Genomic DNA, 25,786 nt, shown 5'->3' with positions numbered 1-25,786 from the left:
TCTCAGCCCTCAGCTGGGAGGTGAGGTAGGTGGGATCTTGTGCCTGTGATACTGCAGAGGCAGAAACCAGTGGGCATGTATGTGCACCTGCAGTGAGCATGTGTGTGGAAGCTGTACTTCTCAGCCCTCACCCAACACTGATGCATATACCACAAGTAGTATCCAGTGAAAAACTACTCTCTTACTAGCCAAACTTCTTGCTTTCAAACAGCCCGATGAGAGTCAGAACTTGTGGATATCTTCGCCTAAGATGAGGCAGTTGCTGGGATAGGATGCAGTTCTTGCTCTGTGATGGTGGTACTGGTGCAGATAAAGCTTGGGAATGCCAGCTCGAGGCAGAGAGATGCTCTTGGTTGTGCTAAGAGCTATTGCTGCTTGTGCTAAGAACTATTGGTATTCTGTGGCTTCGTCGCAAATGTCTTGATTAGAAGAACAGTGTTTGAAAATATGCTAACAGGACCTTAAATACAGGTTTATGCAGCTTGCAAGCAGAATTTATTTTCTAATATATGTAATAGATCTTGATGAAAGTCATTCACAGTGAAGTGGGATGTTTATTTGCTTTCTGTGTGTAGGCTTTTATTGTTGTTTAACTTGATTTTGATACTTAAAAGCATTTGTAAGCAAAATGCTGGAATTGGATACCTTTTCAACTCTTTCTGAGCATCATTCAGCTAGAAACCCTAAAAAGAAATTGGCAGTGATAAATTCCAGAGTTCATTTTAAGTTTATGTTTATTTGTTTTATTTTAAGACAAAATGCCAACAGCTGACCACGAATATTGTAGGCCAAATCTAACATTAACATAATCAACCGTAAATTGGAAACCTTGTAGAGTATGCACTGTGAGTGCAAACACTCAGTGGATGAGACAGCATGAGAAAACTTGGTGCCTGCCTTTATTCTGATTTAGATTTTTTACTCTGGGTTGGAGTAAACAAGGTCATTGCTTAAACTGGATTTGGATGTGTTTAGGGATGGAAGTGTATAAATGTAGCTTCTTAAGAGGTGTCTGGTTAATTGTGAATTTGGGAGGGGATAGCGAAAAAGGAATGCTCTGTTTTTTTGCATAACTAGGACAGTATTTCAGAGGCTTTTGCTTTGTTGTGGTCCTTATGTTCAGGCATTACTTTCGATTATGTCACTTGAAGAATTCAGCATATGATCGGGGCAGATATTAAGAAACTGTTAGCTGCAGTTTTCCTCCAAGTTTGATAACAAGTGATCTACTTCGAATTCAAAGAGGGAATCTACAAGTGGATCATTCTCATGTCTTTTTTTTTTCTTAATGTAGAACAGAAGAGTTTTGCTTAGCTGCCATCTACAGCATCTTCAAATTTGTTAGTTTTAACAACAGCTTTTAAAATTTCCCAAAACACTTAATGAGCTTGAAGATGTAGTGGGGTACTCTAAAGAGTCCTTATCACCCTCTGCCTGGCTTAAATGAAGTATTTTCCTGTGCACCTGAAAATCTGTTTTGGAAAACAGGGCCTAGCATGTGCTACTACAGTTAAAAGACAAAAGACCCAGTTAAATTGAATGGAGCATAAACCATGAGATAAGAAGCTATTGTTTCAAAGAAAGGTTATTCATCTCTGTTACATGACTCTTCATTCAAGTAGGACGAGTGGTGGTCATTTCTTATGTGAGGTTTGAGACCTTAGTGGAGTGATTATGAGCTAGTGATAGTTCTGCATACAGGAATATATAACGTAGAAGTCAGGCAATTAGGCTAGTTAAAGATGATTATATAAATCTTGTCCACAAAGAGAGGTTTTGATTGACATTGCTGAGTTTTGAAAGGAGGATGAGTTCTTGGATCAGATTAGTTTGTGGGAACTAACAAAAGCAGTTTCAGAGTTAACTGCGTGTTTGTACCAGTGAATAAATAAAAAAACCCAAAACCAGTTAGTGAAAATATGGCTCTAATGTGAAGAATCTCAAACAGTGGCACTCCATTTTTAACATTTTTCGAAGCCTCCTGTATCAAATAGAATATATTTAGGGAAGCTTCTCCCCCCTGCCAGCCCTGACTGTAGCCTTGAACACAGCCTGTGCTTGGGATATTTGCCTACCTCTAGCTGTGCAAGATTACAAACTTCTGCTTGCCGAGCCTATTTTCCAAGCATCTCCGCCACAGAGCTGCATCCTGACCTCTATTGCAGCTGAGTCCCTGCTAACTCTGCATTTATCCAGACTTGAAGCAAGGAATGCAGAAATGCTTCCTAGGGCTTTCAGTGCCTATTTGTAGGAATTGATTTGCGGTGTGTTGGGGTGGAACTTATTTGTTCCTCCTGGGCACCTTGGGGAAGGGGTTGTGCAGAAATGCTTCCAGCTGCAGCATTTAGAGGGAAATTTTGGCTATTTTTTCCCTTTTATCTCTGTTTCAGACAAAAGCATGGATTCAGGATTGTTGGATGCGAGCAGCATCCATGCGGAAAGTACGAGCAATTGTAGATGGCATTTCAAAAGCAGTTTCTGACAGCAGCTTTCAGTAGGGGGTTCTTTGTAAAAGGGGCTGCCACTCCTTTTTGATTATTTAAGGTTGTATGAGACGTAACCAGTGCCAGGTTATGCACATTTGCATGTCTCTACCAAACCAGGGTATGTAATTACAAACTTGGCATTTGCAGGTTGCAGTAGAGTGCACTTTCAGTGGGCTGAAGGCAAGGTTATACTGCTTCCTAAAATGTTTGGACGTCCTTGTGGTCAATGCTATCCATTATTAGGGCATGCTGAAGCTTGAACTTCTTTTTGAGCACACAGGTAAGAAATTTTGCCAAGAGTAGGCCAAGACATGTCTCTTGAACGGACCTAGGAAATGCAGTGTTCGTTGCCAGTATCAGTAAAGGAAACTTTGCCTGCAGTATCTTTCCTTTGCAAGGTAGAAAGATGACCATGTGATGCATCCATAGTGAAAATTAATTACTGTTGTGGGAGAGATATTGCTTTATATATGCTGCTATTGTGGTTTTCTGTTTATTTCATTAAAATTCAATCTTTTATTAAAACCACAGGCTCTAATTTCCTGATTGTTCCCTTTGCAAACACCGAATGCCAAAGTTATTGTGTAGCTAAATGAGTTCATCAAGAAAAACACAAGTAGCGATACAACTAATAATATGTTAAATGTCATTGCAGGCATTCTGCTGCCAATCCACATCTAACTAAAAAAGCTGAGAAGTGTATCTAAGTCAGGTGTGGGCAAAACTGTACATAATTGTCTTCTCTGAGGAGCCATGGAGAACCGGCTTGAATGCTGTGGTATGCAGGCAGAGTAAATAGGGTATGTGTGTTATTGCTGGCTCGTGGACTTGGGCAGAGAAGTCCAGACTGACTGTAGAGTTTTGCAAGAGGCTGTGGGTGCTCGGATGCATGCACCACCTGCTGTCTGCCTCTGGTGCCTCAGGATGGCTGCTCTGTGAAGGCTTCCATGGCTGATTAGCTATCCTTTGATGGGACTTAGGAGCTCCATAGCAGTTTATTCCCACCCGTACGTGTTCCCCCCATTCCCCTCCTCAGCTGTTCTTTGCAGCCAGTGTCTTGCACTGGCTCATCTAGGCCTGTTCCCTTTTTCCATAATACTTGTGGAAGTGTGCAAGGGTCCTGGATGCCCATGTTAGTGCAGTGCAGGTGAGTCTTGTGTTTCATAGCACAGCCGCAGGCTATCAAATGGATAAATCGTATCATGCTTTTCTGCATTACTGTGCCCTCTTTCAGCAGTAGCCTGTCCATTCGTTCCTTCAAGCTTCTTCCTCCTGCGGTCCTTTCCAACCTGAATGAGTCTGATTCCATGTGTGTGTTGTTCTGGTTTCAGCGTGTTGGGGGTTTTGTGGTTTGGGTTTGTTTTGGGGTTTTTTTTTTTGGTTTGGGGTTTTTTTTCCCCAAAAATACTGGAATTTGGTTTGGGGAATCTATTTTAAAATTCCCATGTGAAAGTTGGGCCAGAGAGCACAGATTTCTACTCAAATGAATGCATTGCATTTCAAGGAATAGTTTCCATGATAATAAAAGAATTAATTAAAACACACAAATTCTTCACCCTTACTTTGTAAATTTTTCTAATTACAGCAAAGGGTTGCTTTTACCCAGATAGAACACTGGTTTCTACTGCAACACAACTTCTTTTTCAGTTCTTATTGAGTAGGTTGCTTGCATACAAGTCTTGGATACCCAGTCAGAGAACAAAGATTTTTCAGGAAATTGTGTATTTCAAGAGTAGAGTGGGAGTAGATTCAGGTTAATGTCACCCCCTCTGGCTCTCCTCCCCTCAACCTCCTCCACCAAAACCTGCAATCACTGAAATACTATTTTGGGCATTCCTAAATGTCAAGTATTTGGTACTGCTAACAAATGATAACTGTGTGGGAGGTTGTCCCATACAGCACCTTCATGGGATGTTTGAATCCCACATCGTTTCCTCTTTGGCTTAATTGGGGTAGAAACTTATACTTTGGTCTTCAATTATTAGGAGAGGAAACTCTTGTTACAGATTTGTTCTAGCATGAGTCCTGTAGTCTTGTAGTACAGTTCATCATCACTGATTTTAATCACGGGCTGGAACCTGTTTCCCTTCTCTCATCCAAATGTTGTGGGCTGCAGGATCACAGGTTGCCCTTTGAGTCCAGTTCTTCATTTCTGGTTGTCCTCGAGTGCTTAGGAATCGAGTGAAGGAAGTGCTCCTGCCTTGGTCTGCCCCAAGCTGAACCACCGCTGTTGTAGTATAAGATATTCTGTGCATAGAAAGATAGTCCACTGGGATATCTTGGAGCTAGAATCTCCAAAATCTTAATATTCAAAATGCTGTTTGAAGGGAAAGGTTGATGTCTTGGGCTTATCATTGATACCTGTATGTGTTGCTGTTCACTTGTGAGACTGGTGTTTGGATTTCAGGTCTGGTCTTAGTAACATTTCATAGTACTTTTAATTGGCAATGTTCTCTTCTAAATCCTTTCCCATGTAAATAATTGTTACATGAGATAAAACTGAACAGATGGCTCCTCCTCATACATAGAGTCCTATCCGAAACGGTTAAATAGGTTTTGGTGTGAAAGTAGAGTTAGTTTGAGCTGTAATAATTCTGCAATTAGCAGTGGAGGTTCTTCTATATACTTAGAAGTATTAACCAGGAAAATCCGTGCCAAATGTCAAGATACAGATTCAGCTGAAAATTTGATTTTTGCTTCCAGGAACAAAATACTCTGCATAGAGGATGTTGCCATTATTGCTGTAAATACCTCTTACGCAAGTATTTTTGTGTTTTGTTTTGTTTTATATACAGTATCTGCAGTAAAAGAGTGTTTAAAAGTGGGCTTCATCTCCCCTAATTCTTGATGTCTAAAAATAAAGCAGTAAAGTGTCTCTGCTCCCTCTGTGATACCTGGGGAGAGACAGGTATGTCTGTTGGTGATTCATCCCACCCCAAATGCAGTGTCTAAGCTGCAGGGGATGAATTGCTCTCCAGTGGTGAGCTGTTTGGCCTTTGAATGGCAGCAGGTGAGATGTGTCCTGTCCACAGTCAATAGGAAACAGAGGTTCTACGGTTAATGTTGTGTCCTTCAAACGGGTGGTTGTCTTACAGGGGGTTCTCTTATCTCTGTTACTGCTTTATTACGGTTGCCAGATTACCCCCTTTCTCCCCAGAACTTCCTCCTTGAGGTTCCTTGTCAGTCTCCAAGCATTTTCTGTCTGGGTTTAAAGAAGGAAGAGGAAAGGAAAATAATTAGGGTAGTTTTTTGTTTGGGTTTCTCTTTTTTAAAATATAAAAATGAGCTTTCTACATAAGACAAAGGACTTCGTATCCCCTGATAATTTGTTTTATAAGGAGAGAAAGAAAAAGCAAAGATCACTCCGTATCTTAGATTAGAAACTGATCCCTCAGAGACTTGGTATACAATAAAAGTTGCTTGGCCAGTAGGTTTTACTTGGCAAGATGAAATTTCTCTTCAGAGGTCAAATGTCTCAGGATTGTGGAGGACGTGCTGGAGAGGTAGCAACTCAAAACATTATTAGGAAGAAATGCCTTATTTCTCTGGAGTGTAGCAGTGACCCAGCCTTCCAGAAGCTATTTATCTGTACGTATACTTTCATGCTTTGTAACTTCCACCTTTTTTTTTCCTTACATTCTTTTGGTGGACAATGGATCTTCAGAATTCCTTATTTAGCCTGTTGTTAGATATATAGAGACAAAAAGATAGGTTCTAACCAGCAGTCAGGATGACAGTTATGAGGAAACATGACAAGGGGCCAAACAATAACAGCAACAGCCAAACCTTAACTGTATCGGGAACAGAACTTTGGCAAAATTAGTTCCCTGGATTGCTCATAATGCATTTAAGAGAATAGTTTGGAAGGATAAGGACTTCTGAGATCTGATGTCTTCCTTCAGACTTCCTTACGGAGTCTGCTGGGGAAATCTTTTTCGGTTTTAAAAAATGAAGTGTCATGAAAGACTGGCTTACTAAAGGTGACATACTAGAATAAACTGGTGATTCATATTAGTGGGAAGTGGAGCAGTAATCACTTTAAGTGTACTGAAGGAGTTTGGTAAAGCTGCTAATGTTCAAAAATACTCTAACTGAAACCTGTTAGCAAATGAGGTTCCAGTAAATGGTATTTGCATCTTCAAAAATTGGGGGAGGATGATGTGAATGCTTTCTTACATGATATCTTGCTAACTTCTGGGGCTCAGTGCCAAATGATAACCTAATTGGAAGAGCTTAGTATGGTTCAAAAATAATCAGACTGTTGGATGTATAACATTTGTTTATACAGAAAAAATACCGCAAACCATAAACCTGGTTGCTAGATCCACAGCCTTATTTTATTATAACCAAGTGAGTCAAATTAAACATAATTGTTAATGAACTTAACACAGCAAGGGCAAAGCAGTACAGCTTCTGTGAAGGAAAACAGCTGTGCACATCTGTGCAGATTTACATTAATGAATAAAGGCATTACTTTGTCTCATAAATTTCTTAAAAGCTTTGAAAGTAAGGCTCTCTGGTTTTCATTATGCCACAACTCATTCTAGGTATGTTGTAAGATTCCATCCTTGCACAGCTGTTAAATAAACTTATTCAAAAATTTGAATACTTTAGCAGTAGCCGAGTGGTATGAGTTGTGTAAAACTTGTGATTGGTTCGAAATTATTTAAATAACCGAGTATAAGAGAAGATGTGTGGTGTTCCCTTGGGATCCCGAGGAGCGTGGGCACCTGGCAGTCTGTGACAGACAGCCCAAGCTGAGACCTGTGCAAGCATGTGTATGTCACGGAAAGGTTTTTATTCTGTAGTAGCTTCTAATGTGGCTGCAGCTGTGTGTTGAGACAAGTCCTCAGGCTTGGAGCAGTGGGTAGTGTTTCAGTCTCATGCTTCCGCCATGCAGACAGTGCCCAAACAAACAAAAGTAGTGTTGGGTTGAAGCACACTGCTAAATTCTGGTCATCTATTTAAAAATAGAAGGGAAAGATTGGTACTGGTATTGGAAAAATCAGAATCAGGTAGGAATGAGTTTGTGAGGATATGTATATTCCATAACTAATAATTTACAGGAAGCAAGGTGGGCGGTGTTTATTTTGACCACAATACAGGAACAGAGGGGCATTCAATACCCTGAGCATTAATTAAAAACTACTGCCTTATTCCTTATATAATGTCTTGCTAACCTGTGGAGCTCAGTGCCATATGATAGCTAATCTGAAGAGCTTAACAATGTTCAAAAATAATTAGACTTTTGGATAGATACCATCCTCTGTTATCTTATACAGGAAAAAGATAAACTCCAGCTTCAAGCATGAGTTAGTGACATTCAAAAAACTTGACTGTCAGCCATTGCTCATTAAAAAAAGCTTGAGTATCAGTCATTGCCACTGCTCAGTTAGGAGAGAGAACAAGGGCAGTCAGTCTGCTAGTAGATACTGCTTGCTGAAAAAACACTTTTGCAAATGGTCTGGTGTCTCGGCCACCTTGATTTTGCTTTGAAGGTATTAAAACCTCCAGGACTATGAGTGAAATGACATCTTATGTACTGCTTATCTCGGGATGTTTGTTTATACGTAGCCCCATTGCAGTATTTGAGTTTATCATCAGAAAAGCAACTAAAATTAGTATTAGTATTATTGGTAGATTTCTATCATGGAAATACTAATTTGGATTTTTCTTTTTTTTTTTTTTTTTTTTAACTGGAGTTGTATGTTTACTATGTGTGACTTGTGTTGGCATTGCGTGCCTCCTACAGCAGCAAGAGCGAGTGAGATTGCTTGCTTGTTTGCATAATCAACACCAAGGAGTCAGTTATGGAAACCCTGTTGACACTGCTTATTCTTGAACCAGGGAGAGAACAATGTAATTGTAAAATTACCAGTTGATATGAAAACATCTTACATTAGTTTGCAGAATATAACAGATTTTTTTCTGTCTTACTTTGTAAAAACTACTTATATCATCAGATTGATTGTATGAATTTGGTTTGGATCTTATGAGATTTAAATTAGCAAGCATCTTAAAGTTATCTGCATTTTTTGCAGGGTATTATAGAAAAATCAAAAGTGAAAGGAATTCCTATCGTTATTGATGCTGTAAGTATTTTCTTGATTCAGTCAGTGGTTTGACATTTAAGAATCTATTCAGTAAATGTTCTTCTTGCTGGTTTTTTCAGGATGGACTGTGGCTCATTTCCCAGCAGCCTTCTCTTATTCAAGGCTACCAGCGAGCTATTCTTACTCCAAACTACATGGAGTTTAGTAGACTGTATGAAGCCATGGTGAGCCGTTTTCCTTTTTGATATTTAAGTACATGCAAGTTTAGTCTTTTAGTCTTTAAAAACAAACAACTTATTACTGGCTTAAACATTATGTGCTGTTTCTTATATGCAAGACAAGCATTCTCTGGGTTTTTATTTCATGGGATAATTGCCACAACAATGCCTATTCTTAAACAGAGCTCTTTTTTAAAGAAGACCCTTTCTTATGCATTTTTTGGCACTGCAGTGGGTATAGAAAAAAACATCTAGGAAGACTGATGATGATGCTTTTTTTTCTTTTTTTTTTTTTTTGTCCCCATACATATGCTGAAGTAGCATGTGTTAGAATATGTTGTTCTAGTAGTAAAATATGTACTGTGTATGGAATTCTTGTGTTGTAGCTTAGAGACCCCGTAGACAGTAGTGATCATCATGGATGTGTATTAAGACTCAGCCAAGCCATGGGGAATTTGACAATTGTTCAAAAGGGAGAAAGAGATCTTATTTCAGATGGAGAGAAAGGTAAGTGAAGCCTTTTGCTTTTAGCAGTGTGAATATTTTGTTTTGTTTTGTTTGCTTTCGGTTGTAGTCCAGTGGTTGGACTATATAGTAATTGGTTGACTGTATTCCCCTGAAGATTTAACGGGAGGGATGGCTGTCTTTGCAGATCACTTTTAGATGATTTGTGTAAATTGATATTTTTAAAAGAGTGCAACTTAATTTATTTGCTGAAAAAAAGTTGCTGATTTTATTTCTCATTTAATTGGCTATAACTTACGTTTTACATTACGCAGGTATTGAGAAATTAATTTTTTAATCTTTGTGAACTGTTTTAAAATCCTTAGCCGAGATGGTCTTTATAAGTGCAAATGTCACTACGAATATGCAGAATAATATTGTTGTTTCACCATATATTGGTGTGTGTGAAAAATGAAGACATCTTGAGGTTCATGAGCTGCTCAGTTCCTTGATACTATCTGCCATGGGGCTGTAGATTAGCATGTATGTATATGACTTGTACATTAGCCCTGACAGTTTAAAAAAAAAAAAAAATTAACTGTAGATTGCCATTACAACTTTTTAAAACAGTCACTTACTAACATGGTTAATGTATACTTAATAAAATTAGCTGCGTGTCTGATGCTTTTTATACTGATCGTTTACTGTGATCAGTATAAAATTAATTCATGAGTGCCTTCGTTGCATTTTGACTACATCGTCTTATTTCGCATACATAACAAGCAGCAGCTCCACTCGTAATTACTTGAAATGCTATTCTCTGATAAATGTTTATGCCGCTTCAGAACCGTTTTGTATATACAGTCAATTTTTCATTATTGGGAGCCATGGGAGTCTTTTATAACAGAAAAACAGATGTAATATGACAACTAGTTTGTGCAGAGCCACCTTCCACATACCCCCACTAGTACAGATACTATAGCAGACTGTGAAGCAAGCTGGGATCTGGAAGCAATATAGTTACGCCTATGTGGTGAAGGACTTTGGTCATATAGCACCCAAGTTGCCCTGCATGAAGTCTGCTGTCATATTTGCACCCACAGCAGACTTGATTTGTAACCTTGGACAGTCAGGCCAGGCTTAAGGGAGGATGAACTCTGCCAGAGGATAAAATATCCTGGCTCCAGGATCTCTAGAGAGCTTTAGAGTACTGTAGTGTATCTTCTTTCTCTGTTTTTATGTCAACAAAGTTCCTTTTATGCAGGATTGTTGCTTTTTTAATGAATGTCAGGAAAACTGGGTGAGCGCTTTAGATTGAGCACATTACCTAGTATATCTCTGTTCTCCTTTTGAGCTGTTACTCTTGAGAGAAGTGTACCCCCACAATTGCTGGAGAGAGGGGACACTCTGTCTCCATTGCCTCTTGTTATGCAGGATTCAAAAAAACAGGAAACAACTGAAACTCTTTCAATTTCAGTTTTGAATGTTCAGGTGTGGCACAAGTTTGGTGTATGTCTTGTGTGCTTTTGGGGCTTTTCGTTGTTGGTTTTTTTTTTTCCCCACCTTGCTCTTTGTCTCTGTTGTGTTCTGATTTTTTTTTTCTCTTAAAATTCTTCTTTTCTCTTAGTTAAGTGGCTTTTTGATTTGAAATAAAAACAGTTCTGTGCCTTTATAGCAGTTGTTTGACGTCCAGCTGTAGGCTGCTTTCTTGTTCTTACCTTGGTTCTATCACTGATGCTTTTTCTCTCCTGGATTACAGACATTACAGGCAGCATTGCTGAGCTGTAAGAAAGCAGCTGTCAGGTTTAATACAGGTTATAAAGTCTGTTACAAACACTGTTTTTAGGGTTTGTATTGCTTGCAAGAAGGTTCCTGAGAATTTTGCAGAAACTATAGACTTCAGCTTCCTTTAACGAGAATGTTCTTTGGGTTTGGGAGTTATTCTCAGTCATTTTTTTAAAAGCTTCTCAAATGCAAAATTACATTGAGAAAGGAGATTCTACTGTCTGCTCTTTGCCACAACACAGAACATGTTGTCATGTCACTGACCTTGAATTCTCTCCCAGGTTTTTCGCTCTTAACTTCTTTTTCATCTGTCTGTTCTTTTGATCTGATGTCATTTTTTTTCAGCTAAGACAACATACATCATGATTCCAGTGTGAGGGAAATCCAGATCATTGGATCAGGCCAATGTCCTCTGAGCACAATCAAATATTATTAAAAGATCTGTGTATTCCTCTTGCCTTTTATTTTTCATGTCATCATCCGTTTGTAGTTCTCAAGCCGTACCTATTTTCAGGCATTTCCTGCTTGAGCTTATGTGCTTAGCTGTAGTTTCCATATATCACTTTCAAACTTTCTCCTTTGGGAATATCCTGCATGCATGCTTTCTGAAAAAAAAAAACCCAAAACAAAACCAAAAAAAACCAAGTAAGTCTCAATGCTCTCCAGGAAGACCAGAAATTGCAAACTTAACTATGTAGCTTCAGTGTTCTGTGCTTGGCTGTTGTGGAAGAAAGGCTTTTTGAGGATGCTGAATTTTGCAGCAGGGAAGACTGGCTTGGTGCATATAGCTTAGAGTGATTGTAGCGGTTATTTTCACAGTACTTTTATTCATGAGTCTATAGGAAATTCAGTAGACAATTTACTTCTAGTTGAAAACAAAAAAGATTATCAGGTAATGATTTGATAGTGAGCTGGACATACAGGTGTTGGTGAAGGATGACTGTCAGCAGATAGCTCTGTAATCTAAGCAGACAGGCACAATAAACTCTTGATTGGAAGCTGAAGCTTAATAAATTCAGATTAAAAGTAAGGCAGATTTTGTTAACAGACAAAGAAATTAGCTATGACAATAACATACCTAAAACTTCGATAGCTTTCCAAACTGTGAAGTGTCAGGACACCTCTGAGGTTTGTTTTTACAGATCAGATTAGGTGATGCAGGTGCTTCCTTATGGCCTTAAAATCAGTACTGAATCACATACATAGCCTCTGTGAAATCAGTAGCAGTCCTCCACTATAAAGGAGGTTTTCCTAAAATTTGTCTCCATTTCAGTTAGGAGCTGCCAACTGCCCTGTAAACGTAATCACCAAGATTTTAAATTAAGTTTTATATACTCTTTTTCTCTTTCCTTTTGCAATTTCACATTATAGCTTGGTCTACAGTTGTTGATTCCCTGCTACAAAGATGAGCTTCACCATGCTTTTGGTAGGTGATATCAGTGCCATCACTGACCAGGGTAGGAATGAGTACTCAGCCTGTGGGTACAAGGTAAGTCAGCTTTTATTCACTATGGCACAGCTCTCTAAGGTTTTCTTTTTATTATTCTTTGGAGAACTGGTCAATTATAAAGTGTGGTTATACCAGTCTTAGTACCTAACATGTTTAAAATTTGGTTAGGTCCTTGCAGTAGGGGATTTGGATTTTTGTTTTTAAATGTTACAACAAGCTTTTCTGTATTTTCCCCAGCACCTTTGTTTGTTCTCTCCTCCCTTCCTAAAGGCAGACTTTATGAGTAACCAGCCTGCTTCTGCCTGTGACTACTTTTACCTGGAGCCAGTAGCCAAACATAGTTTATCTCCAGTTGCCCAGCTGCAGCTATGGTCAGGAGAAGCAAAAAAGCATGTGAGGGGGGATTACTGAGTACTGAATATGGGGTGAAAGGCCAACTTTTGCCATACACCCCCAAGCAGTACTTCTCATTTCTGCCATTCATTGCCTATACAGCTGAAAAGGAAGCTACTCAGTCCTTGTCAGTCCCTGGCTGACTCAGCTAAAAGCTCTTACAGTGTCCAGCTGCCCAGCAAATTTTGCCTAGATTTTTAACTGAGAGGCAGCACCATCATCTCCACTCCTGCTTCTGCAGAGTGAGCAGAACAGGGAGGTGATGGTTCCCGTCCGTGGTGCCACTGTGGTCTCCATTGCCCACACAGCCCAGCCTGCTGTCTCCCAGACACTGCTCACTTGCATCGCAGCTGTCCCCTGGCTCCTGCACCTATCCAAGAAAAGTAATGTAGAATTTGAATCATTTTCTTTTAACTTATATTGCCTGGTGTCTCACACTCAAGGACCTATCTAAGTTTTAAAAGTGTGCTTAGGGAATATAAAAGTATAAGCACCCTTTATATAAAAGCCAACTTACATTTTCCACATCAGTTGAGTGATTTCTTCAGCCAAAGTCATTAATCTTGGTTTCCCTGTCTGTGTGCACTCTGGGACATGTTTCTGGGAGTCCACAATCTCCAGCTATGTGCTTTTGTGAACTAACTTGCAAAAGGAAAAAGATAAATTTCTTACTAGTACAAGTAATTGCCAGGTCAGAGATGTATATTGGTAGAAGATACTATTCAAGATCTGATAATGATCTAAACCTGAATCTTGCATTTGATGGAGCAAAATGGTCCTTGATAGCTACATTATTATGCATAGAAAATGGAAATCTTGAGCCTTTTAATTAAAAAGAGAGCATTTATTGTTCTGTGGGGTAGCTGACGTTAGCTGATCCAGTCCAGTTGGATCGTATCAGAAGTCAGAATGGTCGTACATTTCATACATGGATTCCTGAGCACATTAGGATAAGTGTAATACTCCTGCTCTGTAAGAGGAAAATAAGTGCAAAGAACTTGTTCAGGACGTCCGAGATTCAAGAATTAAATTTTAATCTCCAGGCTGTCTTCTGGTCTGCAGTCTCAGTAAATGTGGTGTTTCACAGAGGCTCTTTAGCCTTCTTTATCATCATCAGTATTACGTGTTTAGCCTTAAATAGCTATCCCATATTTCACATTCTGTGTTCTAAATACAAACATAAAAAAATTAATCCCTGGGGTGGGTTGGGGTTTTTTGCTACTGGGTGAACATTGTGAATCAAGAACATGCAGACATGCATTACTTTTTATACTACATGGGCCTTTGGTTTTCTAACTGTAATGTGTTTAGGAGCAAGTGTTTTAAGTAGGGCTGGCTGTGTACAGCCATATCGAAATTCTGCTTCCCAGTTAGTAGTGCTTGATCTCAGCAAAACTACTAAATTCTATTTTTTTTCCTTCAAAGAGAGGACAGCTATTTTCAGTTACATAACAGCCTGGTTTTTTTAATTAAGCGTACAATACCCATAAATGGGCCATTCTTCTGGGCTTTGATCTGCCAGCACAGTTTGGGGTGGGAGTCCTTTCAGCTTAAAACGTGCTGGCAGTGGTATAGTTAAGTGTGACACCATGGTCTGAATGCTTCCCCGAATGCTACTGTTTATCTTACCTTCAAGGAGTGCTGAAAAGGGAGTGATGGTAACTTATTTTATGGCCTGAAATACATTAAACCTAGAGCTACTAAATGACTTGGCCATAGTTACTCAGGAAGTCTGGAGCAGAATTTTGAGTTGTATGGAGCCTAAAATTCTTTGATCTCTGCTTTCCAATATTCTGTCAGTATGACAGCCTTCATTTTTTTGTTTCTGTTGCACTCATGTTTCAGTACCAGTTGTTTCCATGGACTTAGGTAAGCAAGAAATCTGGGTGACTATGTGTAAGGGATGTGTTGTATTAGCTGCGTACAGCTCTGGCAATATTTATGTGCTGTTTAATTGCTGAGATTATGTTGAAACTCTTGAACAGGGGTGTGGTTGTTTTGACTCTAGCAGATCTCCTTGCCATACTTGGTTGAGCGATTTCTTCAATGATGACATTGTAATTTCATCTAGCCTTTTCTTATGATAGTATATGTACGCTCCATGGGTAAGTGCTAGGGAGCTGGGCTTTGTCCCAGAAAGTTACTTAACAAAAATCAGTTTTCATTAAAAGACTTCTATTAATTATACTGAGGTGGGGTCTTTTTGATTCATCACCCTGTGAAATAATGACAACAGATTTGGTTGCCCAGGCCTATTAAAAACCAAAACAAGACACCCTGCCCCAAGAGCCAATTTGACCGGCACTGGTTGTGTGTTTCTGTCTCTTAAGGTCTGTCAGTTAAACTATAGATGAACCTCTCCATTATTTTGATTGGGACTGGTGTCACACTAATTGACCTTAAGTGGCCTTTCAACATTGGCATGTTGCGGTGATTTCAGTCTTTGCAGTTTCCCTGTTGTCCAGCATCCAGTTGTCTTGGTCTCTTCAGCTATTCCAAGTACCACATTTTCTAGGCTTTCTGATGTGCATGTTCATCCCTAGTTGAATGTGGTATAGCCTCACTGAGCAATGGACCAAAGAACACTTCATCCTCATGTAAATACATCGTTCTGCATCTCTCCAGGGATTAGAGCTGCCCGCCTTCTCAGCATCATTGCTGACTATTCAGTCATGTCCATCTAATCGATGTCTTATAACGTTGCCACCGGTTGTCACTGCTCAGTGCGGCGTATAAGGACGTCACCCCCGTGGTCCTTAAAGAACTGCTTGAGCTGTCTTCACAGCAGGTCACAGACATTTAGGGGGGGATGTTGGACTGGGGGAGTGGGAAGACAGCAGTTTTATCTTTGTTGTTCTAGGAGAAGGCTGGGAAAAGCATCAGGAAGACTTTGTCCTTTGCGGATTTGGCAGTCTGCCGGTTTGTCTTGATGGTAGTGTGGGATTCCTTCTTTGATTTTAAAAGCTCTTAACAGTGGCTGTAGTTCAGAGGAGTTTTTCATTCCTTTTCCCATTGCCTGTTGTAATGTTCATCATCCTTTTATTCTGAGATGTTCTTTGAGGAACTGAGCCTCTGCACAAGAATTGCTCGAGCATTATACCTTTCCCCCCTCATTTAAGTGAATTTCCTGTAGTTCTGCTTCTTTGAAGGTATTGCGTGCATTTGTCTTCCAGCAACTCTGTGCAGAGCACAAAGATCTGCTTTTGTTGTTGCCTGTGAGGTAGTCTGCATGTATTTGAGACTTACTTTTTAAAAAACCACAAACAAAAGACCACTTTTTTTTTTTTTGTAGCAGCATATTATAATTGGCCTAGTTCGAGGAGATCTTGCTTTCCTGTACAGCTCAAAACTGACTAGAAGGTTGTGGGGCTACAGAATAGTGGCAGATGGTGACATACAGCTAATAAGCAGGGGCTTGTGCTCAGCTGTCAGTCAGAAGGCCCCAAAGCTTTTGAACAGAGGATTTCCATCCTGCCTCCTGCCAGGAGTTCAAGCCCTCAAAGTGAAAATCCTGTGAGATACCGTCTTCAAAGTAGCAGAATTAGAGGTGATTTCTCCAAAGCACTGTATTTAAAAAAAAAAAAAAAACAAAAAACACAACACAAAAAAAACCAACCACGCCACCTAAAAGGCCATACCTTCTTCAAATAGCTAACTCAGAAGAGCATTACACTTGTGAAATTTGACATTAACTACTGCTCACTGAGAAACACATCCAGAATCTTAATTTGGGGGGGGAAGGGGGAGGGGAGAAGAGTGATTGGGAGAATTAACTGCTGGCAGTGCTGCAGAGGTGTCTGCTGTGTTCCCGGTGACTAATGAATCTTTGCCCTCTCAGTGGCAGCAAAAACGCACAACTGCCTGGCCTCAGGAGCCCAGCAATTACTGCTGGAAGAATCAGTAGGAAATGGAAGTGAAGTACAATTCTTTGCTGCACCGAGTAACAAAAAGCAGAAATGAACTATGCTAATGAACTGCAAAGGGTTTACTTGCATTAAGTAGATTTTTACCTCTTGCTATTGAAGAAGATTTCCTGCAAGTCCTTCAATTTTGTGCATTTTTCCCCCATTATTTTGTAAGAGGAAAAATTCCTTCTAAAATAGGGACAGTACTCCCTCTAAAACACCTGGGATGCTCTGTTTGTGCACCTTGGAGAAACCCAGCCCAGGTGACTTGAGAAAATTGAGGTAAGAGCTGTTGTCCAAGCAATATCTTGCTTTATACTTTGCTTGTGTACTTGGCATGCTCAGGAGTGCAGGAACGACGGTGTTGCATGGTCCTGAACCTGAGTAGCTCCACAGTAGCTGACTGGAGGTGCTCAGGATCACTGCTTGGCCACCAATGATTCTGCCAGCTCTTCTGTTCTCCTAGGAGAGGAAAATAAATTTTTCCTGGGTTTTTTTTTTGGAGCCAAGCAAGAAGAAAAGCTAAGGGTAGATACATACCCACAAGAGAGTTTGGAGGAGGGTAGCAGAATTGATGCTGTTTTCTTTTCGTGTGCCTTACGTATCCTTCAGGCTTCCTGCTTGGGCTTGTTGAGACTGGGGAACAAAGGAGTTAAATTTAGTGAAACCATTTGCATGTTCTTCATAGTTACAGCTCCACAAAGAGATCAGTTTGACCAAGGTCCTTTGTAGATTTAAAATAGAAATGTAACATCTGATATTCTGACAGAGCCTAGCCACAGTGACACAGTGACACCGCTGACGGAAACTTACACAGATGCTGAGGACACCGTTGCTTGGCAGAAAGAGTTCTCTCTTGTGTGTGGTTTTTACAAAACCTAAGGCTGTTTTCAGTAAAATACCTTTCTGATGGGCATAGCAGAAGATTTGAGACTTTAGTTCTATTTTGCATTTGCTCTTTGTAAAACATCTTGGTTTACATTTGAAAACTCTGAAGGTCAGAGACTCTGGAGAGTTGTGTTTGTGCAATGGCTTTGTGGAGGGACCTGGTCCAGTTTGGGGCAGTTGCTCATCACAGCAGCATCAATTCATGTGAATCACTAAACTCGTTAGTGACTGAATCTTCTGTGCAGGCTGAGTGAAGTGGAGAAAGTGTATACATTGTGCAGTGTTATTTGTAAAAGATTGAAAAGTAATTAAAGTATTTTTAAAATGTTAATGCAATTTATTTTTTTTTAAGAATAGTGTATTTCAGCACATGCTGCTGCCTGTGATTAATCTCAGCTGTTAATCGCTGTGTGCCTCAGAGGTTAACCCTCACAGCTATGTGATACCATTGTAAGTAGAAGAAAAAATGCACATGACTTTGTTTTTGGTTTGTCTGTTCATAGTACTTGTATGCAGTCACGAAGGAAGCAGCCGGAGATGTGGTGGACAGGGGGATCTCCTTTCTGGTTCTCTTGGAGTCTTAGCGCACTGGGCATTTCTTGCTGGAGCAGAAAAAACAAATGGGTATGAATATTAATTAATAACTTTTTCATTCTTGTGAGTCTGTGTTCTCCTATGGCAACTGTTGTAGAGCTGCTGTAGAAATTTCCAAATGAAATTGGAGTCATTGGGACTAAGGTATTCGTGTACTTTTAAAAAATGTAAGGGTGTTCTAGAGCAGTCTATATAATAGTTACAATTTTAATAAGACAAACTCTTCAGTAATCTAACAGCTCCCAAGTTTGAGGCAGAAGAAGAGTGTGAACCTGGATCAATTCCCAAGGACATATATGTATGGGTTATGTGTTTTCAAAACAGTTGTATGTAGGCAGAAAGTATGAAGAATAAATAAGTGGTAGTCACTGGCAGTAACATCTCTATAATTCAAAAACTGTGTCATTTAGCTCTGTTTTTGTAATTTGGTGAATCCTCTTGCACTGTACTGAAGTATTTCAGTGAGGCAGGTAAGTTGAAACTTGGAAATAAAATACAATCTCAAAGAGGGTAACCATTTTAAGGCCAAATGGCAGTCCACTTTGGTCGAACATAAAGCAGCCATGCAGCTGCAGCTGCCTGTTGGCTCTTTTGTTAAATTATGTCAATTCCTGTTTGACTAGTTGGTCCATATGGTCATGTAGTCTTTCTGTGAAAGTAGCTGCTTTAAATAAAGTTGAAAGGAACCCTGACACAAGCAGTTAGGGAATAACAGTCCCTCTTCCCAATAAGTAATGGGCTATTGAAGCTTGAGGGGTGGAGATCTTTTGTAGTCTTTTGGTTGCTACATGCAGATGCACACAGTTAGATGTCCATGGGAGTTGACTAGTCTGTGCTTGCATTACTGTGAGACCGCGGCACTAGGTCCCCAAGGGACCAGTTGAACCAGACTTTAAAATTCTGGAATCTAACATACCCAGAATGAAAAATGAAACCAGGATTGTTTGTGTATCTGAAGTTGCAGCTGCCATTAAAGGAGGAATTTTGTTTTCCTTTATTAAAAGGGTGACTTCATTTTTGCATGGTGTACAACAGATCAGTATTAAATTGTTGGAGAGATGAGCAAACACAGCATGTGTTCTCCAGGCTCTCCTGACTTGGGGTCCTGCGGCTTTTCCAAACAGCTTGCTCAGAAACTCTTTTATTTTATAGATGAAGGAAAAGTGGGAGAGTATAATTGGCATCAGCAATACATTGTGTCTCCTGTGGTGGTGTTAAGGTGACCCTTCTCAAACACCTGCTGTACCAATCCTGTTTATCGCATGCGTTTCAGGAAAGCAGGAACTTTTTGGGTTCCGTGAATCAGGGCATCAGCTTGTAGACTGCACTGCAGGCAGTCCAGCCAGTCTTTCCACGCTTGTGCCTGGCTCTGTTGTTTCAAAACAGGTCTGTGCAGAGCAGGATTTTGAAACACCGATCGCACTGGCTTTCAGGGGTGCTAATGGTATAGTAGGTAGGATTTTCCTGTTAAGTAGACAGGATGCTAAGGTGATGTCTTTGGAGTACGGTGTGTATCAAACTGGTTATGCAGTAACCTTAGAAATAGGTGTGTTGGCTGTCTCGAGCCCAGATGCCTGCGCAACAGCTCTTGTTTCAGAGCAGTATTTGGGCATCCAGGATGGACTCTCAAGGTGGCTTAAATACTCACTCCTGCACCTTGATGAGTGTATGAAGTTGCTGTTTTCAAGGAAAAGGTACTCAAAGCTGCCCTGGCAACACCCAGTTGTAAACTCACGTTCTGCTTTGCCTGTGTTTTGTATCGTGATCCTTCACAAAACCCTTGCTTGGCACAGGAGTCGGTCGGTCCTTAGTGACTTCAGGCAGCTACGTCCCAGCCATGGCTGAGCTTTGTGAGGTTTTTAACCAGCCAGCAACTGGAGCCCAGGGCTGGCCACCGAATTACTCCGCAGCTGTTTTTCCTCTGTTTTTCCAGCTCTGGGGCTGTAAGGCAGTGGAAGCGACTCCCATGGCCCAGCCTGCGAGAAGGCGTTCTGGAGGCAGCAGGGCTGTGCTGCCTTCTCCCAGGGGCGTTCAGGAGCGGGGCTGGGTGCGCTGTGCTCTCTGAGGCAGTTCATAAGCGTGTAGGAGGCATTCAGAGAGCGTGCCTTAATTTCTGTTGAGGTCTGCAGTTGTCACTGCGCTCCTTTTAAGCTGACCTAACGAAGACCCCAGAGCAGTGACTACGGCCCTGTTAAAAATCATCTGTTGTCCACATCCCCGCATCCTTCCCCCACCCCCTGCAATACAAAACTAAACAGTTGCCCAGCGAGTGGGGAGGAAAGGGAGTTAAAAGGCTGCCAGGTGAGACTTCAGTCTTCCTCTGAAGGAAAGGATGAAGTTTCACGTTGTTAAAACTAGACGCGGAACACCTTCTTGCCCACTTTTCAAGCATGTTTTCCTTTTGCATCCTTTGGCCCTGGTGGTGTTTCTCGCTCTGTCACATGCTGTGCCATGGGAAGGGAAGTATTTGTTAAAAATACTCAGCCAAAGGTGCTCTGCAATGCAAGAGTCTGAGAAACACAGGTGTTTGCTTAAGAGGCCTTCCCAACAATGCTGACAAACATTTATGGGTACAAAGATTATGTCCACCACCTTATGAATTACACAAGAGTGTTCAGATTTTGTTTATAACATTGGTTTTGTTTTTTGTTTTTTCCGTTTAGTCAAAATCCCTTTCTAGTGGCTGCATTTGGAGCTTGCTCTCTTACGCGGCAGTCTAACCACCAAGCCTTTCAAAAATTCGGACGTTCAATGACTGCCTCTGACATGGTTTCAGAAGTTGGAACAGCTTTTAACAAACTTTTTGAAACCTGAAGCCAAAGCAGCAGAGAAGAAGAAAAGGAAGAACAATGACTGCAAGAGTAATTACATTTACCGTAGAATTTACATAAGTAATGCACCCTTTCAAGTGCTGTAGCAGCATTGGTATGCTAGGTAGATTTTTTTTATTTTTAAGAATAGAAAAATATGATTAATGTAGATATTTTTTAAGAGTTTGGAATACAAAAATGTTTTGGCTGAAATAAGCTGTAGTTGCAGATCTGTTATAATATAATAAAACTAAACTGAAAGTATTCCTCTGTTCTTTTTGATAGTTATTGAGCAATAACTAAAGTGTGAAGAGCAAAAAAAAAAAAAATGCACTTGATACTTAGATAAAATTCTTCCACCAGCTCAACTGAATTTCTTGGATTGCACCAAGGTTGTCATGTTTTCATTCTTAGACCCTCTGTCTAGAATTAGCTATTGCACTTCATTTTTTTGCCATGCTAGTATATTAAGAAGCAAAAAGTAAGCCTCTTTGGAAAGGGAATGCATGAGAGTTGCTGTAGATTTTGAATGTAATTAGTTGCCTTTTCCCATTCCTGGTCCCAGAGGCAGCATTCATGTTGACAAGAGACCCCTTCCTGCAGCGTCTTGGTTTTTTTTTTAAAAGGTTCCCCCATCGGAGGATAAGGATATACTGTAGGTATCTTAGCATTAAACAGTAATTATGCTTACCTGAAAAAAAATTCTTTTCTATTCCTTTAGCTGGCCTTGACTCATCGAGAACTCGGTATGATGAACTTTGTGAAATTACCATTTGGAGAGGTACTAGGCGGGGTAAGAAACTTAGCGATACTGAACTGAGCTGGTCAAACTCTCAGTGATCATGGAAGTGTGAAGTGCTTTTAAAACTCAAGATTGCCTGCTGAGTTAGAGCTTGAGAAGCTCAGCCTACAGATGCATAGGTGGGTAGCTGTTAACCAGCAGGGACAGGAATCAAAGGCACAAGAGGCAGCCAGCAGCATGTACCTGTACCCTCTTTGTGTTGTGCAGGCAGCCAGCCGTACGCTGCGAGTCAGAGGCAGGAACAGAAGAAGGGTGGCCGGTGTTGGAGCGCAGCACCGGGCTTTAGGGGCTTTTTGCTCGATCCTTAGCAAGACAGACGGGACTTGTGCTGCTGGGGCCATACCGATCTGGCTCGCTGGCAGGGCAGATGAGTGCTGGGTACAAAGGGGAAGTTGCGTGGCATTTTGCACAGCATCATTTCTTAAATTTTTGGGAATTCAGTCAAAGCTTGTAGGGCTTGAACCAAGATGGAGAGAGGGGCAGGTTCATGCAAAGTACATTTAAGTGGGTACTGCCCTTAAACCTACCATCTAGCTCCAAGCGTATATAGTCAGGAAAGCGCAGGAACAGGCATATAAGGTGTCTAGTTATTGCAGTAGATGTTCTGTGTTCATTGCAGCCACTTTTCTCCAGTGATCTAGCTCTAGATTGGAATATGGTGTCACGCATACTAGTCCAACTGCCTTCTCGTACCTTGCGATAGCTGCCCACAGAAAGCACCTGGAATCAGAAAGGCTGCTCCGAGAATTTCCCTTCAGCCCTTATAGTTGAGATTTCTGGATGCACTGTGACTACTACCTCACCCCAATGCTTTTTTTTTTTTCCCCCCTCCCCCCTCCCTTAAACCAGTTACCTATTTTTAAAATAGGTTTTTAAATGTTTGCTCATTTTGGTCTATGAGGGTTCACAGACTTTTTAGATTAGAGCAATGTCTACTCATAAGAGATGGGGTTTTGGTGTTTAATTTAAGCAGTTTTGTAAACTGTCTACATCTTTGGGGAAACTAAGCTACTATTGTTTTTCCCCCTAAAACTAGTTGAGAAGCCTGACTGCTTTTAAATAAAATCAGAAAGTTAAAACTGATTTTAAAACAGCTACTCAATTTTGTTTAAAATAAGCAATTTTTTTTTGTATTTAGAACATCAGTGGTATTATAATTACATGGCATTTGTAGGCGAAGTCAATCAATTAACAGAGCTCAGTACAGATTTCAACCTGCTGTGTTGGTTTTAAATCTACACCGAAGAAGTTGTAACTAACTCTGTTATTCACTAATGTATACAAATTGTTACAATTTTTAAACATTCTGGAAATGTAGCAGTTTCTTTTGGTAGGAAATAAAAATAATAGAAAATTACTTGTGCGTGCTTTGTTTGGTGTGTTCAGATCACATTTCCCTCAGAAGCTGAGCTGACTGTTCCCATTTGTTCTAGTTTACTAGAGCCATACAGCAAATTTTAAATGCCAACAGTGTCAAATAAGCATCTGCCCAAGTGCTAATGAAGACCCCCCCCCCATCTTCTCTAGGGGTGCTGATAACCAGAAGTTGAGCAGAAAAACAGCTACACATTTTATTCTCAACACTACGAAGGCAAGCCTTTATCCTTTTGAACAGATCACTTGTGTGAATTGTATTTTCAAATTAAATTCCTTGTAAGATGAACCCGTGTTCTTATTTCTAGCTTTTCATAAATTTGATTTAAAGAATGGGCAGCAGCAGGCAAGTACAAGCCCCATGTAACAGCCACTAGAGCACAGGTCCCTGCACATGTACAGCAGGCCACTGCATCTGCTGCAGCCACACCATCCAGGGGATTTTTTTTAATGCAAACATAGCAAAGGAGAAGAGGTAATGGAACAGGTAATAACCAAATATCTAATTTTCTCTTCACAATGCTGTTGGAGAGGTCCTGAGCACATTGCAGTCCTAGTGCCAGGGAAATCTCAGTGTATTCTGTGCAAAAGCAAACTGAAAAGGTGCCAAGCCTTACAGATGACTGGATACCATCATATTACCATTAAAGATTTCACAGGACCAAACCCAGAACACTGCAATGAGGAAATACGCCAAGGCTAAAAGTGTTACTTCTTCCCATGTCCAAGAGGAACACAACTGTTCAAACCAGTGGGTATAAAACTTAAGTGTTTTTACCCTCAAAGACAGGCCTAAGTTCTTGCCTCAGTCTTCACTACATTTTAATTCTCAGTGCTCGCTCAGCAAAACAGGGCACAAGCACAGATCACGTAGCAGCTGGGGCTGGGGCATTTCCTGCATTAGACTAGACCAAGGCTGCTTCTGCCCTGCCGTCATGTACTTCAGATGCTCCTGTGTTTATTTACCTAGTAGCAGTGCCAACAGTTTTGCTCAGATCATGTCTTTGCTAGCCCTTCTGTTCCAAAGATTTTATTTGGAAAGCATTAATATTTACAACTGTTGCCAAAGCAGCCAAAATAAAATAGTCCAGGGATGAAGTTTCAGCTTTTTTTCTTGGTCTGCTGCCCCACTTGCCCTCCTTCTTCGATTTCCCAGGTTGAAACAGCAGCCCTGTCCTGTAAGAAGAAGGAAGTGGGTCAGTCCCAGCAGTTGGATCACACAGGTATCATACACACGGAGGTATCTGCAGGATTTTAACCAAGCCTCATCCAGCAAAGCTCTTGATCCAGTTAGGTAAAAGAGGTGGCGTTACCACCTCACAGGAGTGCTGTTGTTACCAATAATGCTGAAAGAAGTCATAAAACAAACCAAGACAATTCTTCCCAGTTGAGAAGGGAAAAAACCCACAATACAAATGTCACCTTTTCAATGTACGATGCTGCAGGAGTGTGTCATCTCTCTCACACGAGTAACTTCTGTTAAATTCAGGCAATCACATTATCATGTTTAAATGGCTCATGTACACGGAAAACAGCCCTTCTTATGGCCAGTGCACGAGAATGTATTGCCTAACATGGGTGATCTCAATTTTAGGATAGCAGCCTGTTGCTGTAAGTATCTGTAATGCAATACTGTCATATTTTTGAAAGAATATTACAGTCTAACCAAGCATTTCTGACTGTCAAGATGTAGCTATTGGACTGCAATTGTTGAAAATAAAAGTTAATCTGGACATTGAAACATGATGATGTTAGATGAGCTCTGACTCATGAGGGAAGCTGGAATACAATGCAGAATTTTCTTTACATTAAAATGAAAACTGGTTTTGATGCCTAAATACCTAATTACTGTATTTCACTTAGTAGCACAGATCAGCTTGCCTTCGGAGCACGTTATAGCAACATGAAAAGACTGGTGGATATTGTAATCTGTTTGTTGCAAGTTCTGTAACTTCAGACAAACAGAACATTGTCTGCATTGAACAGCGTCAGAGAAGAAACCAGTGCACAGAAAATCACAAAACTTTACAACCTAAAGGAGATATTACCCTTTCTACAAAACTGGTTTTTAAGGGAATTAAGTTACTAGCATTCTCTAAGTTGCTGCTCGCACCCTACAGCAGCCAACCCCTCCCTGCCAGCCCCAGACCAGGGGTTCCTAGTCTGTACTGGGCAGAGATGGGGCTGGTCCGCTTCCTCTGTTCTGCCGCTTTTCCTCCTGCCCATGGACTCGAGAAGTTGCTGCTGACTTCAGCCGCACGCGACAGAGGGCATGCACATTACCGGACACATTACTGCCTGCATATCGTGGGACTCAAAAGTTTCACGGAAATCAGAAGCTGGGTAGAAAAGAGAAATAAAAATTAATTCTGCAAGCATTTCCTAGGCAAGCAGGACCCAGCCGCTAGGTGCCGAGTTACCGTGGCATTTTTGGCAAGAGCCGGCCTAGGGCGGCCAGCCAGCCCAGCCGAGCAGCCTCATGCTGGGCACAAGGGTGGCGAGAGCCCTGCTTTGGGTAGAGCCACGTCCCATCGCACGTGTGCTCCGGTGAGCCTGTGTGAGGAACTGCTGAGCTGCATCGATC

General features: G+C 40.8%; 2 protein-coding genes across 14 annotated transcripts in view; one reads left to right on the top strand and one right to left on the bottom strand.

Annotated features, from left to right (window-relative positions):
* The window catches only part of NAXD (NAD(P)HX dehydratase), a 53,165-nt gene extending 29,980 nt beyond the window's left edge, over positions 1-23,185 (top strand). For 5 of the 8 annotated variants that reach the window (XM_069770268.1, XM_069770273.1, XM_069770272.1 and 2 more), the window contains 5 exons: positions 8,528-8,578; positions 8,659-8,763; positions 9,144-9,264; positions 18,126-18,246; positions 20,880-23,185. In XM_069770268.1, coding sequence (XP_069626369.1) covers positions 8,528-8,578; positions 8,659-8,763; positions 9,144-9,264; positions 18,126-18,246; positions 20,880-21,030 — 549 coding nt within the window. In that variant the 3' untranslated portion in view covers positions 21,031-23,185. Of the gene's footprint in view, positions 1-8,527; positions 8,579-8,658; positions 8,764-9,143; positions 9,265-12,357; positions 12,476-18,125; positions 18,247-20,879 lie in introns of those variants that run through there. The other 3 variants (XR_011322130.1, XM_069770269.1, XM_069770271.1) reach the window with 3 other exon arrangements.
* Positions 23,186-24,216: 1,031 nt separating this feature from the next.
* The window catches only part of CARS2 (cysteinyl-tRNA synthetase 2, mitochondrial), a 37,371-nt gene continuing 35,801 nt past the window's right edge, over positions 24,217-25,786 (bottom strand). For all 6 annotated transcript variants that reach the window (XM_069770279.1, XM_069770276.1, XM_069770277.1 and 3 more), the window contains one exon: positions 24,217-24,378. In XM_069770279.1, coding sequence (XP_069626380.1) covers positions 24,304-24,378 — 75 coding nt within the window. In that variant the 3' untranslated portion in view covers positions 24,217-24,303. The remainder of the gene's footprint in view (positions 24,379-25,786) is intronic.

The sequence above is a fragment of the Haliaeetus albicilla genome, chromosome 25, assembly GCF_947461875.1.
Source record: "Haliaeetus albicilla chromosome 25, bHalAlb1.1, whole genome shotgun sequence".
Lineage (NCBI taxonomy): Eukaryota > Metazoa > Chordata > Aves > Accipitriformes > Accipitridae > Haliaeetus > Haliaeetus albicilla.
This window is presented reverse-complemented; position numbering and strand designations above follow the sequence as displayed.